Consider the following 15,532-nt stretch of genomic DNA (forward strand, 5'->3'; position numbering starts at 1 on the left):
ATTTGATTGGTCAAATTTAACAATTAAAACGTTTAAAATAATAGAAAAATATGTAATTCGCGAAAGTTAACTTTTTAATATACATTAAGTCAATTTAAGTCAACATTTCAAAGAACTTCATTGCAGGAATTTTTTTTGTCATATAATTAAAGATGATATTTTATGAACATTTGAATAAAATGAACAAAAATTGAGTAAAAGGAGATAAGGACTTCGCTGATCAAAATGCATGTGAAGCCCTCGGAATTAATTATCTTAACAAGTGCAAAATATATTTTTAGCTTGATTTCTTAGTTATTTTTTAAATATAGATAAGAACATTTAAGATTTAAGGCGTTTTTTTCGCAATTTAATACTTTGCTGTACATGTACTTTCGGGTATCCTTCGGGAAATAATACATTTTAGAAACACATTTATTAATCAATTAACTACCAATTTTAGCACCCGATTTCGCGCGGTCTTGCAGAATTGCGGTTTTAAGTATAGACTTAATTTGAAGGAAAGACAGTGGTAGAAGTCTAATGCAGCCCAAAAGTATACTGCATCCCTCTTATCTTCTCATACGAGGAGTAAATTACATACACAAAACATACAGTAATGCATAATCTGCATTTTAACAAAAAAAAGATACATTTATAAATAAAATATTGTTTTTAAACTTTTTTCTAATGTAGATGCTAAGAAGAAACAAACAAAATGAAAAGACATTTTTGTTTTGTCGTTTATTTTACTAATATTGGCGTTGCGGGAACCAAAATGGTGTTATTTTTTGTTTTTATTGTATCTTATGCAAGCAATTTTTGTTTACACTTAAATATTTAAGTGAAAAATGAACTATTCAAATTAAAATTCAAATAAAAAATTTTTCCAAATATCCTGTAAAGTTAAACGCCTAATTGCAGATAGGGAGATCGGTGGAGCAGAATGAACAAGTTCATAAATTTGTTTAACCTCTATACCAAAATATATATAACATTTTAAAACAAAAATTGGCAATATTTTCGTACAAGCAAATTAAACATGTTTTACAATTTGCACTGCAATGTATAGCCCTTCTATCCCTTCCAAAAGTTAACAACAATGACTGTGTTTTTTAATGGTTTGGTACATTTATTGTTGGCTTTGTTTGAAACCTAACATAACTACGAGTATATATCAAAAATTCGATTTTTTTTTTACAAAATATATAAAGAGAACCGTCTGATCGGGGCTGGTCTTATAAATCCATTTGAATCTCGTGTCCCACAGAATGGCAATAAATAAGTTAAAGCTTTCCGGTTTCCGATGACACTTCGTCCTTGCTTGAGGAAAGGGTGGTGGTGTGGGGATGGGTGCTCAGTGCTCAGTGGAGACAGTAGGCCACGACCAGGGTCGCCACAGTGGAGATGAGGCTAAAGTGCCCAAAGGATCGTCCGGCCGCACTGTGTGCATCCTTCAGGCCCGACTCCGCCGACAGTCGGGCCGAGGTGAGACCCGGCATCTTCATGATGTCAGGCTGACCGCCGGGAATCAGAGGAGCTAAGGGCACAGATCCCTCGGGAACGGTCACGGGTGTGGTGACTTGGAAGGGAGCCAGTTGGACTGATCCTGGGGCAGAGACGGGAGCGGGTACAGCTCCCTCGACGGCTGGTGCGGTTCCATTGCCCGGAGGAGCAGTTTCCGGCGGTGGGGCTGGATAGCAGGCCACCTGGTCCACCTCTATCGTCTTGGTGGAATCGTTGGGATCAGGTTGTGGCACTTTCACGGGCACACAGATAATCTGTCCAGCTGGTGGGGCATTGGGGTCAGCGGCGGCGCCAGGTGCAGGAGGAACTGCGGCATTAGGATCTGCCGGAGCAGCAGGAGTTCCGGGAGCAACTGGAGTTCCGGGAGCAACAGGAGTTCCGGCAGCAACTGGTGTTCCGGGAGCAACTGGAGTTCCGGCAGCAACTGGTGTTCCGGCAGCAAGTGGAATTCCGGCAGCAACTGGAGTTTCCGGAACAGGACTCAAAGGCGCCAATGGAACAGCTCCAGGAACTGGTGGAACAGGAAGAGATTGCGGGCCAGGAGCAGGAGGAGATGCATATACAGGTGGCACTGGCAGCGAAGGAGCTGCCGCTGCTTGGGTGCCGCCAGTGTTTATCACCGTAGTGCCAGATCCCACATCACTGGTGGTCACCGATCCGGGTGGTCCGTTGTTGATAATGATGATCTTGTCGTCGCCGCCCTGGTTGTAGCCACCGCCTCCACCACCACCTCCGCCAGAGTAGGAGTGATCCACCACACGTGTCTGGGTGGGAGTAAGGGCGTGACCCAGGATGGCTCCACCCAATGCTCCAGCAATGAGACCAGTGCCTGTGGAGAATCAAGAAAACTTGTTAGTAAAGCTAATTGCTTTTGGTATCCTTTCTCTTAGACGAAAAATTCGTTTCAATTGTACAGTGGGTTGGCCTTTTTAAGGGGAAGTAGAGCTTTAAAACTTTTTATTTAATAAATTTTAAGTGAATGGGAGCAAAATTAATGAAGGCTGTATATTTTTATATATACCTATACCATTTAATAAGTATAAGTGTACTAGCCTTCAAAACTTTGAAGTGTTTTTCCTACAACTCACGTTTTTAAAGTCGCAGTAAATCGAAGCTTCAAATGTTTTTTATGAAATTTAAAATTTTACATTGGAACATTGTGATTATTTAAGAGATATATTTTAACTGTTTCTTACAAAAAGAACACAAAATTTAGACTCTTGTTACACGAACTAATCATTGATGTTCAAGCTTTATTGAAAGTGCACTTTATAAAGGCTGATTTGGTATTTTAGTACTTTTTTTTTAATTTTGTCTATGTTAGAAAACCAATCCATATAAAATGTATGTATATTAAAACTTAAGAAAATTCTATTTCTAGTAAAACTACATAGGCATCAAAATCGGAAAAAAAATGTTAATTACACTTCATGAAAAGAAGTGAAAAATGAAAAACGTTCAAAATTCTGGCTTAAATTTGTAAAGCTGTGTAATCTGCCGTAAGCAGTTGAGATTATGTTCTTAAACTCACCCAATCCCAAGCCCGAGGAGGACTTTTGCGGCGCCTGGGGATAGAAAACAGCTCCGGCGGGCAGGGCTCCTCCGGCGGGCAGGAAGGTGGCGCCTGGCGGCACTCCTGCGGCCACTGGTGGTCCTTGTGGATAGTAGCTGGCTCCGTGCGGATAGCCGCCGGCTGGGTGGTAAGTGGCTCCGGCCGGGATCTGACCCTGCGGATAGTAGGTGGCTCCGTGGGGCACCTGGCCAGCCGGGTGGTACGAGGCTCCCGCTGGATATCCGCCCGCGGGATGATAGCTGGCACCAGCCGGAATCTGACCCGCCGGATGGTAAGTGGCCCCGGCTGGAATCTGTCCCGCCGGATGATAGGTGGCTCCGGCTGGCAACTGCTGTCGCGGATAGCTCGACTGCACGTTGTGGGCATTGGTGGCCGTGATGGGTTGGTAGCCACCCGATGAGCCATATCCACCGGTGGAGTTGCTGCGACCACGGTAGGCAGTGCTGGAGTGTGCTCCTCCATAGTAGCCACCAGAACTCGAGCTGGGACTAGCTGCTCCAGCCGGACGAGACTGGCTCTGCAGATTTGTGTTGTGCGTCTGGGTGGCCGCCGTATAGCTGGGCGGTGCCGGCTTGTACGACGGATTGTAGGCCGGCGGACGCTCGTTAATGTTGGTGTGCGCTCCGCCCACGGGATTCGAGGCGGAGTACGCTGGCGGAGGTCCTTGGGGCTTGGCAGGCACATTCCAGCCGATGGGCGCGGCAGGGGCCGAGGGTGCCGCACTGTGCGTCTGCGAAGTGGCCACCTTGCTGGGCTGCGAATGGGTTCCGGCGCCGTAGCTCAGCTTCACATTGTCCGCATTCGCGTGGTGCGCCGGTGGAGCGTGGTAAGCGGGAGGTGCATGGTACGAAGGAGCCGCATGGTGGGCCGGAGATGGGTGATAAACAGGAGCTGAATAGGATGGCGATGAGGTTCGTCTGCCCGAACTGGAACCTCTGCTCGAACTCCTGCTGCCACTGGACTTCCACTTGGCATGCACATTCTCGGTGGTTAGCGCCAATACGAGGAGCACCACCACCAACAGGCTGCCACTTAGCCGCCGCGGGTAAATGACCATTCTGAAATGGGAACAATGCTTGGTTACTCACAGTGATTTCAATTCGGGTTTTTATAGACTTATATGTAAGTTATGATATCGACTTTGCTGTCAAGTTACATATATATACAGACTGGAAAAGGAGAAGTTCAACCTATTTAGCTTAAGCCATGAGCAAAGGATATTTTCAAACCTAATGTTGTAGTATTATTATTATTATTACCAAGTGGAACAGAACAAAAGATTTAAACATAAAAACGTTTTAAACGATAAGATCTTTAATGAAGGCCTATAAAGAGGTTGTACATTTTATGTACCAAACATTAAATGCCAACTAAAAATGATTACAAAATCTAAACTTATTACAAGTTTGGTGTCAACATCGCCAATTAAGGTTTTATGTGCATTTTGAGCACAATTTTAATATACCTTAATTGTGATAATAGGGTATAACAGATTCGACTACTCAACTCGACTACTTATTTTTATGTATATCCCTACTGCACCCCACTTTCATTCCCCATTGTCAGTCATCATCAGCCAACATGGTTTATGTTTTGTGTAAAAAACAATTGACTCAATTTACGCTAATAATAAACTAAAATTATAGTTAGTCAAGCTTTACTTGATTGTCAACATTTTGAAAGCTATTATTAAATTTGCTAATTTTATCTGCAGTTTTGGAATTTTCCCGATCCACTTCAACTAATGAACAATGTGTCGGTGTCACGCCCTGATTGCCAAATTTACAGGAGGCTCAGAACGGCCTGCCTCCCTTTTATTTGCCCAAATTAGAAGCGCGTAATGCGTGTCTTGGGCGGCCGCCTAATGATAATTAACTTGCTGATTTGGACGGCTTGTCGCGTGGCTACACTCCATTGACTTTGGCCAAACACACCCAGGCTGGGTTCCACAACTATAAACACACAAATTCGGAGGTCAAGTCTTGGGGTTACAAGGCTAACGGATGTTCTCTTCATTACATCAGAAGGAAAAGTAAACTGGAACAGAAAATGACTTGCAAATTAAAAGATATAATTTATATATATATATATATATTGTATTATTATTTGGCTCTTGAACGAAAATATAAGAATATAATACAAAATTAGTTAAGTAAAAATCTATATATATATATATATATATTGTAAGTCATATCTTTCAATTTAAGCCCCACTTTTTAAAAACAATACTTTTGTTGATAAAAACAGTGAATAAGTGGTAAGTATTAAAATTAAAATTTGGATGAAAATGTTATTCATTTAAATTTACTTTGCAAGTTGAAATTGAAAAAATCCAAATTTCACATTAGCAAACTTTGGAAGAAAAAAGCAAAAAACTGAGTTAATCAAAACCGGCATAAATTAAATGCATTTGGTTTAATCAACAACGCAATTCTTACGAATCATTTCTGTGGATTCTGCGAAAACAAGCAATAGATTTAATTGTTTTATATAAACAAAGAGATCAAATTGCAGTTGTGGGCAGATTTTTGTTTAGGACCGACACATGCACTTGATGCAAACTACTAGCGATGCTGAATACGTGATAAACTTGTTTGCTGACTCATATAACCGCTGAGCTGCAACGCATGCGCAGCTATGACGTCAATGGGGAAATACTTTAACACGAAACTGTTAACCTCATGTTTGTTTACCCATCGTCTTTGGATTTCTATGAACTACACGAGTGCCCAGTGGGAGCATTATAATCATTGAGAGACGGTCTAGAAATCGTATGCTTATCGCAGTGTTAAAGTCAGATGTCAAAATGTTTATAGATTAGCAAGGCTCAATTTTAATAATAAATGAATCACATTTTTCTTAAGCCTTGGAGAGAGCTTTGTTTGGCCAAGACTTACATAATATATGGAAGACAATTTGGGCGTCAAAAGCCGGTTAGTTATGTGTGTTTTTGTGTGGGTGACTCTTGAAAACCGTTTTGGCACAAATAGTTATAATTGGCTATTTTTTCAGCTGGTCTCAAAACTAAATGATAAAGTTTTGTTTGCCCATAGATCTAATGAGATGTGACAGCTGTTTCCACAGAGTATTTTGGATGATCTAATACTGCTTACCTTACACACAAGTTACTATATATTCCATATCCCTTAATAAAATTGTATAAATACTTTATAAATTTTCTACAAATATTTTTCATTTGTCATTATTAAACTTGGCTTAGTGACTCATTTGTTGATTTACTGTAAAATCAAAATTTCATTTTTTTTGTCATAAATTTTTGATATGTATTATATGAATAATATGTATAACTTTTTCCTAGAATAATGCAAACAATCGGCGTCATAACAAAGTTAGATTTTCTAATTTTAAACCAACCTGTGGAGTGCACAAAATGAATTATGTTTGGATATTTCAGAATTTGAGAGATACACACATTTGCTGACATACACATTTAAGAAACAATTAAAAAACACTTTAGAAACTGCGAGTATAGAACCTATAAGTGATTTTGATGGGGATTATACTTCTAATATGGTCTGGTTTGTGTTGTGCATAAGTGCGATTCCACAAACAAAATGTTTCCCTTTTCTTTTGAAGTGACCTTCAATTCGGGCAAGCATTTGCAAAAAAGAAACACAAGAAAACAATAAAAGCGTTGAGCAGTTGAGCACTGCAATTAGTATTTAAATTAACGAACTTGCTGTTAGAACCTTACTAAAATGTCAAACAAATTATTTTGCTAACTCAAAACAATAAAATTCAAAACACCCTCGTCTTCAAATGCAAATAAACCTTAATTTATTTGATATTTACTTTGGTTTTAACTGTGTATTCCGCTTGCTGTTTCTGCCGCGTGCGATTTTCGCTTTTGTTTCGTGCAAAGTTTCTCGAACAACTGAACTGAGCTAAAAAATCGCTCGCGTTTTCTGTTTTGCTTTTTCCTCTGGAGCGGAATGCGGCGAGCAGAGCAGAGCAGAGCAGCAGCAGAATAGCGACCGCGGGAGCGAAACCAACATGTTGCCTTGTCACAGTGGTCAGTACACTGGAAAAATTTAATAAAGTGCCAAACACTACATTTATTGCTTTTGATATATAACACTATAAAAGTAAAATATGCTCAAATAAATATGTTCGTATTAACATCAATGGTTTTATTTTTTCCTATTTCTTAAAAAATTTATTTCTATTCTATAAATATAAGTTTTATTAACTATATTACTATTACAAACAAAAATTGTACATAGATTATACCACTTAAGAGCCTTGAAAAAAATATCGATTAAACTCAGTTTGAGACTTTTTTTTTCTCTGCAGTCGTCTATTGCATTCTAACGGTTTCTCTTTATATTTCATATTTCTGACGTTGCTTTATTATCTCTTGGGCGCTTCAGAATGAATGTTTTTATTTAATTTGCCATTTGTTGTGCTTGTCTCCGAAGGGAATTTCTGGTGCCGCTCTTTGCCGTTTATCTTTATGCTGTTGGCATTACGAATGTTTAAATACATTTATAACTAGCTAAAGATAAAATAGATAAATAAACAAGTAATAAGCAAATCAAAGAAATCTAGTTAGCAACCATTTTAAAGTTATCCGTATGATTTGAGAAAATATAAAAAATTAACAGTTAGTTCAAAAAAAAAACTTATTGCTTAAATATACGTTATGAGTGATTAAAATTATGGTTTAAAAAATGTAGTTTTCAAATAACCCAAACTATCTTAAATAAATACATTTTTTAATTTTTTTCAAAATGAAATAAACTTTTGTGAATGATTTCAACAAAATTGTGAATGACAAAATTGTCTGTTATATTCTCTTCCAATTCACTCATCCGCTCTTTTCGTTTACTTTATTGTCCGACTGTTTTTTTGTTGTTGCTACTGTGGCGCTTTTTATTGTAGGTGCTGGTGAATTTAATGAGCGCCAAGTGAGCTTCATTGCTCTGGTTGGATCATCGCACACTCACACCCACAAGTGACTTTTGTTTGGGTTTTTCAACTCGTGTCGCTGCTTTGTTTTTGTTCCCGATTATACCCATTATCCGTGTTCAAAATGGGAATATTGTTTTTACTAAAACAAAAGCAACAGGGGTATGTATTTCTAAGTCAATCAAACTTAATTTTTAAATACTGCTCGCTAATAAAGAAGAAAAAATAAACGCAAATAAAAAAATAAGTTTTAATACCTTAAGTACCTTAATACCGTAGATTAAGAAAGTTAGCATATTTCAATAATTTCGATGAAGCTACTTTTTCGCTGCTTTTCGGTAGGAAACATATTAGCTGAGTAGTGGGTATAATTGTAGTCGCAGCACTCGTTTGTAGTATTTTTTCTAGTTTTTGTTGTTGATTTGGATTGCTTTCAACGCCAAAGTCATCGTCACAGTTTACGACGCCGTCGCAGTCGTAGTCTGTTTATTTAAATTTTGAAAGCTTGCCTTTAATATTGTTGTTTTTGTTATTGTGCTTAAGGTTCCCCAATAGTTATTTAATTATAGTTGTAATTATTCTAGTTACAAATCAAGTGTCATGAAAACTATAAAAAGAAATGAGTTATTTAATTACCTTGACAGAAATTTTTACAAAACTATGACTATGACAAAAAAATGCAGGCGCCACCTGCCGTCCGGTAGAAGTTAGAGAATAGCCGTTTTACTTCACTTTACTTTTCATTCACCTTTAATTTTCTTATTACATAATAAATATAAAAATTTATTTTAAAAACTTGCGTTGTATGTATCGATAAAAATTAGTGGAATAAATAAAACATTTATATAAAAAAAATATGCAAAGTGTAAACATACTAAACGATAACATTCTTTTCAGTGTGTTGTTACCTGTTTTAACACCTGGGCGAAAGGTTAACACTCGAAGGACGCACTAGGGAGCCTCTGACGTAAGTTCTATTATTGGTTTCTCTTGTTTCGCGTCACTTTTGCGTGCTTATGGCTGAAACAATATAAAGGTCTCCGGAAAATCCTTTAATAATTTTTTTAATTTGGTTAAAAGCTACTGAGGGCATGTAAATCATTTTATAGGGCACTTAGACGTATTAAGTGGGCTTAGTAACACAGAAACATTTAATAATTTGAGCTTGAGAATATAGAATATTGGGCTTACTAACACGTTTTTAAATTATTTCGAACTGTAGAATATTTAAGGACAATCATCTGAATTCTAGTCGTTATAATAGCAAATTGAATATATTCGTAAGTTTAAAAATATTTCTTGCTTTTAAAAATGTTGCCTTCTCAATTTGTTTGCCAGTCAGTTTTAAACCCACATGCAAGCCATCATAGTATTTTACCAGATAAAAATCGTAGTTAAAAATAAGTTATTATGTTTATTTTACTTTATTTTACCTAGTTAATATCTTAGGAGTAATCAAGAGGAGTCCATCTCGACATTGGCGGCTCTTGCTGCTACAAAGTTGGCCACCTCGATTGCGGCACCGCCATTGGCATTGGCATTGGTAGCCTCGTCACCGCCACCATCTTGCGAGCCATCCTCTGCACCACCCACAATATCGCCGGCAACAATGGGTGGCTCAGTGGTAATGGTGGGTTGGAATTTTTCGGGATTGTTGGGCGGTGCTGGAAAGCAAACCACGCGCTCCACTTCTCGCATCTGGTCTGCGTTCTCGGGATCTGTTTCGTTTAGTGTGATGGGGAAGCAAACGATGCCACCATCTGGATATGGTTGGGGAGTTGCCTCAAATTCTGTGGATTCCTCGCTAGAAACGTGTTCACTTTCCCCCTGCTCCTCCTCCTCCTCATCCTCCTCCTCTGTCAGTGGATTTTCGGGTGGCACCACAGCGGAGGCTTCCCCAGAAATAGTGGTTTCGTTCTGCAAAACTCCCTGCTGCTGACCGTTGTTGACGATGATGATCTGACGACCATTTCCCTCAGGCGACTGTCCCACCTCCGGGTTTCTGTGGTACACATGGTGGCGGTGGCCAAACAGCATGTTGTTCATCATGTGACCCGCCAGCATTCCGGTGAGGAAATCTCCCGTGCCTGCAAGGATGAAAAAATAGGAGCAAAGGTAAAATATCGAAACGATGTTCATCTGTTAGCTTGCCGTTTTTGATTTTAACAGATGATAATCTTAAATTAACATGACTTGATTTAGTCGTTTGGTGTGACGGCAGTTAATTATGTGTTATTCGAAACAAATAAAACGTTTCCTGTGCATTAACATTCCCAAAAGTTGTATTTGTTTTACATGTAGTATATCAGTCGGAACGAGACGGAAACAAACCTTACAATTTCTATTTTTAACAGTAAAGTAATGGTTTTATATTAAAAAATTAATTTTATAAAAATTGAAACGATCGCAAAGATAAAAATAAGAGGATAAAAACAAATTATAACCATATACTTCGTTACTTTATCAATGGGGTAATATTTAAATCGGACGACGATTTCATAATTATTATAAACTCGCTGTTTTTCAATTGATTTAAAAATTCTTTGATATATGTATGGTATTATAGATTATTAAAATCGGAGAAACGGACAGACATACGGACAAACGGAATAATTACGTTAAATATTTTTTAGACATAAATATATATTATATTCCTAGCACTGTTATTATTTGGTCAAATCTTATATTATTGTTAAAAATTTGTTTTGTTTAGGGTGGAGCTTCTAAGTTAGTACAATAGTCTTATTGTTATCAATTAATACTTGGCCCTCTGATGCTCACCCAGTCCTCTGTTCATTCCCACAGGTGGCTGGGCGTAAAACACCGCTCCGGCGGGCAGAGCCTGTGCGTTGGCGTAGTATGTCCCGCTTCCTTGGCCAGGATACGACCCGTAGCCGTAGCCCGCTGGCATCTGCTGACGCGGATAGCTGGCGATCTGCTGCTTGGACGGCATCATCGGCTTGGGCGGTGCGGGGGGCGGCGGTGGCGGTTTCGGCACCGTCATAGCCGTGTGTACCGGCGATCCGCTCACCACCCGCCGCCCACCGCCCGACGACGAGGGCTTCTTGTACTTGCGCCAACCGCCGAACAGGCCGCCGAACGAGCCGCCGCCACGCCCCCTTCCGCCCCGAGCCTCAGCGGGCTGAAATGTGGAGGCTGCGATCAGCAGCAGGCAGAGTGCCAAGTAGCAGGATCTCATCTTGATCGCGATGAATGTAGGCTGGTCTAAACTGATCGAGTGGTGCGGACGAACTGGAGACAGGCGGCACAACTGCGACGCGTTTATGCGAGCAAAGTGACAAATGCGTGGGACGATGCTCTACGATTTGGAAGAAGGGCGTATCTCTAAATCAAGTGTTTCGTTGTCAATTATTATGTACATTAAGTAGGAAGTTTGTTGATCCAAGTACGAGAAAATGTAAAATATATAATTAAGCACAAATCCGTCAATCATGAATTTCTAAAACAATTAAGAATGTTTTCTACACTTGAAGAACGAAAACTAATTCACTTAAGAATACAAATTTATTGATTTAACACCTCTCGCATTTAAAACAACAAAAAAAAAACCGCCATGGATGAAAACCAAAGCAAATGATATTTATATTGAGTACAAAATATTTGAATTTACCAATGTAATTATATAACAATTTTGAATCTATATAAAACGGCAAACTTACAGAATTATAAGGGGTTCAACTACTTAAATTGGTATATAACAGATACTACGAATTTAACATTTAAAACCTCTTGTGCTTCTGTTTTTAATCAAACAATCAATTAACAATTTAACTCCGTCAATCGAAACAAAAACTAAAGGGTCCAATTTTGATTTTTATTGAATTTAAGAAATGTAGAATTAGAAATGCAGTTTATGATTGATTCATTCTTTCATCAACGCCATTTTAAAACAATGTTGGATCTTGTTCCTAACAATTTCATTTCATAATTAAATGAAATTTTGTAATATTTTTGAGAGTACGAAAGATCTTTCCCCAAATTTCTGTAGAGTGACTTTGTAATGCCTCTGTCCAGTCGTATCCACACTCATGTCGCACTCGACCATCAAGAAGCCTGTCAACATTCGTGGGCCCGTTTCCCCTATCGCTGAAAATTGAATGAGTGCCGCCGTGTAATAATTCAATTGCCGCTAATTGAGACGGGCCCGAAAAGTTCTCGGATTTTCACTTGGAGCCCGAAAAGCAGAATATCATGTTCTCGAGCGATGTTGGTGCCTGCTGTTGATGCGACGGCAATTTGCCAAATGTGTCGCATCAAGTTTCATTACGGCAGGAATTCGAATCTTTAGCTGTTGTTGCCTGGGCAGGCACAAAAGATACATAACGACTGTGGAGAGATATGCGGCGTACTTGGGGCTCGTCACGTTGACGATGACGACGGCGATCGCTCATGAACCCTCCGATGACCCATTTCGAAGGCAGTGCATTTGCATCTACACCTTGACGCCGAGAGGCCATTGGAATCTATCAAATTGATGGAAAAGTAAGTAGCATCTCTTTTGAGCTATAAATTCACTTAAAAGATTTCACTCAGCCATACAAAATTATTGGTTGAGGTCCAACCTACTAAACTGCATACTTTTTATTTAAATCTGGTATTATTAGTTAAATTTCCATTACGAAATGTTCAAGCCATTATTTTAAACTAGATATTTTTAAATAAATTTATAATTCAAACTTATTTAAATATATTAGCAAGTATTAATAATTTCGATATAGAAATTGATTTTTATTAAAAGTACCAGAGTCAAAATCAAAATAAAAAAGGATGAAATTCTAAAAAAATCTAAGTTTCAAATAGGGGTCTTCATATACAGAATTCAAAAAAACATAAGTAATTAAAATTAAACTTTTTTATTAATAAAGAAAATTTAGCACTAACTCAGAAGCCTTAGCAAACGAGTTCAAAAAATTTTATTTATCAACAATCAATTAGCATTTGTTTGATATGGCGTTTGTGGACCTTTCAGCTGTGGCAAGTACTCTTGAATCAAGTACTCTAAATCCCAATGACTTGATGACTTTTTGCAGGACCGGTGTTCATTGATTTCACATAAATCGTTTCGACTTGCCAATGAGACATGTGATCTTGCGAGGAGTACGTTTAGTTGTGGATCGTTTGTGCACTTTATAAACTATTTGGAGATTTTCTTCTGCATATTCAAAATGAATTCGATGTTAGTTTATGGCTTCATAAGTGCGTTCTTATTGATGGCACACTTTAGTCTGCTCTTCATGGTGACAAAATATTTGTGGGTGATGCAAACATGGCATTTCATTCAATAATAAGTGATGATTTCTTGCAGCTTCGTGCCCAATTTAGTGACGCTCATTGAATTTGCACCCATGACAATGTTTGGATTCAGTTACATGTTCTTCGGTCCCATTTTCTTTGTATCCCACTTCAACAGTGTCAGCGCGGTGTGTTATTCGCAGAAAGACAAAATGAGTCCTCTGCAGTTTTCAAACATCGTGGGAGACATCATGAAGTACTTTGTAATGGGAGTTATGGTCATCTGTATGCAAGGATATCGAGTTGAAGGAGTCACCCTCTGGTCGAGCATGATATTCATTTTGGTGGGAATGTGCTATTTGGTTGTCGTTACCAAGAAATCATACCATCTTGATCACATGGATACGGACATGAATTTGATCACCTTCCGGGTGACGGTGTTCATCTTTACTTTTGTGATGGTTTTATTGGTGGTCCTGGTCGTGTCGCACACAACATTTCAACGAACTGCCACCAAGCAGAACCCAAGTTTAGACCACTTTTCGGATATGGATAGCGGCGATGAAATCTTGGGCAAATACCGGAAGCAAAGAGTGTTTTCAAGACGTGAGCTCTGGTTAAAGACGGTGAACGGATATAAGAACATGGGCGATTCGCATGTGATGTATAGAATTTTAATGGTGGGTACTAGTTTAAAATAAATTGTTAAGCAGACAAACAGCCTAAACAAAGGATTTAAATTTATTTAAAATTTTAAATATTTAATAAATACACAAATTTAAAATTTTATTGATTTATTTTAATATACACTTATGCAAACGTTAGTTCTATCACCTGATCTAAAGGATGATATGTTTTTACTATTTAGTACTCAAATATGTATCTGTAATATACCAAAACGTTAAAGCAAAAAATATTAGTCGAAATCCAAAACAAAGTTGTTTTAATTTTACACTGCTATTTTTAGTTTATTAAATATGAAAATATTTTTTTTAGTTTATCATTTGGCTATTTTTGGATTTGATTTTAATAGCTGAAAACTAAATTTGAATATTTTTATTCTAAATAAAATGCATTAAAATCAAATATGTAGAAACTGTTGTAAATATATTATTTTAAATCATGTCACTTAATATGAATTTAATAATATGATTTATTTATTTTGTTTTTATTACTAATAAAAAATTTTGATTCCATTTTTTTTTAGCAGTGCACTTATTTATTTTGTTTTATTTTAAACTGTTTACTTTACAGATGCCTATATATTTTGTAATATCTCATTTTATACCGGTTATATCAAAAGACCGATACTTGATGGGCTGGACTAAATATATAAACTGCCTCTGTCTATTAGTGCTGCCCTTCATTTGCCTTCCCCATGGCGTTAAAGCTGTAGGCTGGGTCATGATGCTCCTGGTTTGCTGGACTCTCAGCATCCTGACCTTCATCTCCACACACTCTATGAGACGACCAGATAATGTTTGGCTATTTGCATTTCTGGGCTTGATCATCAGCTCAATTGCCATGAACTTTCTCAGTCGAGAGATAGAGAACCTCACATGGCAGTATATTAGCACTAAGTTTGATCTAATGCCCGATATCACGGCCCTGATGTACTTTGGATTGGGTGAGATGTTCAGTGAGGCTATAGTCGTCTGGTGTCTGCAGCTGAGAAAGATGTGGGATGCCACCTTCGGAGTCGTGATGAGCATGGTCACCCATGCGGTCTTTTTGGCATTTCCAACGCTCTACTACCAGGAGTGCTACAACCCCAGTTGCTGGGTAAGCATTCAATTACCCTCTTATTTTAGGCACTCTGATTATCCCCCATCTCCAGGTAATTACTACCGCTTCAACGGAGACTGGCATTTACTTCATTTTTCTCATCGTCGCCTCCAGTCTGCTTCACATCTCAATGAGTGGCTATGAGTTTCGCATATCCCTGTTCTTTTACCTCTTGATACTGACGGTAATTTACGTGACCCTCCAATGGAGTATTCACTACGGATGGATGCTTTCTCTCGCCACTCTTCATCATATAAAAAAGTGATGCTTAATTAAGTATGTTTTTATTAGGGGATTTTATAATATGTCTTAATTATTTTATAATTATTATTCAATGACTTTGTTTTCAGTGTTTTGTGATTAAAACAAATCCACTTACTCTTTTAAAATAGCCATAAAATTAACTTTTTATAGTCACTAGCAGAGTAACTTATAAGTTAGACAACTTGTCAGTCAAATAAATAAATAATAATAAATAAACCAATC

General features: G+C 38.1%; 3 protein-coding genes and 1 long non-coding RNA gene across 5 annotated transcripts; 2 read left to right on the plus strand and 2 right to left on the minus strand.

Annotated features, from left to right (window-relative positions):
* Positions 1 to 1,088: 1,088 nt before the first annotated feature.
* On the minus strand, positions 1,089 to 7,052 carry LOC128261419 (nascent polypeptide-associated complex subunit alpha, muscle-specific form). Its single transcript, XM_052995111.1, has 3 exons — positions 6,893 to 7,052; positions 3,038 to 4,137; positions 1,089 to 2,335 (listed from the first exon to the last, which is right to left on the minus strand). Exons 2-3 carry the CDS (start codon positions 4,134 to 4,136, stop codon positions 1,344 to 1,346), a joined length of 2,091 nt encoding a protein of 696 aa, XP_052851071.1. The 5' UTR covers position 4,137; positions 6,893 to 7,052; the 3' UTR covers positions 1,089 to 1,343.
* A 596-nt stretch (positions 7,053 to 7,648) lies between these two features.
* On the plus strand, positions 7,649 to 9,584 carry LOC128261422 (uncharacterized). The gene is made up of 4 exons (XR_008268257.1): positions 7,649 to 7,703; positions 7,982 to 8,170; positions 8,906 to 8,975; positions 9,446 to 9,584. It is a non-coding gene; the product is annotated as an uncharacterized LOC128261422 (long non-coding RNA).
* LOC128261421 (uncharacterized) lies at positions 9,403 to 11,217 on the minus strand. The gene is made up of 2 exons (XM_052995114.1): positions 10,790 to 11,217; positions 9,403 to 10,095 (listed from the first exon to the last, which is right to left on the minus strand). The coding sequence occupies exons 1-2, from the start codon at positions 11,205 to 11,207 to the stop codon at positions 9,464 to 9,466; spliced, it is 1,050 nt and encodes a 349-aa protein (XP_052851074.1). The 5' UTR covers positions 11,208 to 11,217; the 3' UTR covers positions 9,403 to 9,463.
* A 721-nt stretch (positions 11,218 to 11,938) lies between these two features.
* On the plus strand, positions 11,939 to 15,333 carry LOC128261420 (uncharacterized). 2 transcript variants are annotated; one of them, XM_052995112.1, is made up of 6 exons: positions 11,939 to 12,511; positions 12,895 to 13,003; positions 13,060 to 13,280; positions 13,335 to 13,941; positions 14,516 to 15,043; positions 15,099 to 15,333. In XM_052995112.1, the coding sequence occupies exons 2-6, from the start codon at positions 12,977 to 12,979 to the stop codon at positions 15,309 to 15,311; spliced, it is 1,596 nt and encodes a 531-aa protein (XP_052851072.1). In that variant the 5' UTR covers positions 11,939 to 12,511; positions 12,895 to 12,976; the 3' UTR covers positions 15,312 to 15,333. The 2 variants fall into 2 exon arrangements, with proteins under 2 accessions (XP_052851072.1, XP_052851073.1); XM_052995113.1 differs by lacking the exon at positions 12,895 to 13,003.
* Positions 15,334 to 15,532: the final 199 nt, after the last annotated feature.

The sequence above is a fragment of the Drosophila gunungcola genome, unplaced genomic scaffold (genome assembly GCF_025200985.1).
Source record: "Drosophila gunungcola strain Sukarami unplaced genomic scaffold, Dgunungcola_SK_2 000001F, whole genome shotgun sequence".
Classification (NCBI taxonomy): Eukaryota; Metazoa; Arthropoda; class Insecta; order Diptera; family Drosophilidae; genus Drosophila; species Drosophila gunungcola.

Coding starts and splice junctions, on each gene's coding strand:
- LOC128261419 (XM_052995111.1), bottom strand. CDS start 4,136: ATGGTCATTTACCCGCGGCGGCTAAGTGGCAGCCTGTTGGTGGTGGTG. Junction 2,336..3,037: donor CTCCTCGGGCTTGGGATTGG/GTGAGTTTAAGA, acceptor GATTCTCCACAG/GCACTGGTCTCATTGCTGGA.
- LOC128261421 (XM_052995114.1), bottom strand. CDS start 11,207: ATGAGATCCTGCTACTTGGCACTCTGCCTGCTGCTGATCGCAGCCTCC. Junction 10,096..10,789: donor GGGAATGAACAGAGGACTGG/GTGAGCATCAGA, acceptor TCATCCTTGCAG/GCACGGGAGATTTCCTCACC.
- LOC128261420 (XM_052995112.1), top strand. CDS start 12,977: ATGGCGTTTGTGGACCTTTCAGCTGTG. Junction 13,281..13,334: donor TTCATGGTGACAAAATATTT/GTGGGTGATGCA, acceptor GATTTCTTGCAG/CTTCGTGCCCAATTTAGTGA. Junction 15,044..15,098: donor GCTACAACCCCAGTTGCTGG/GTAAGCATTCAA, acceptor CCCCATCTCCAG/GTAATTACTACCGCTTCAAC.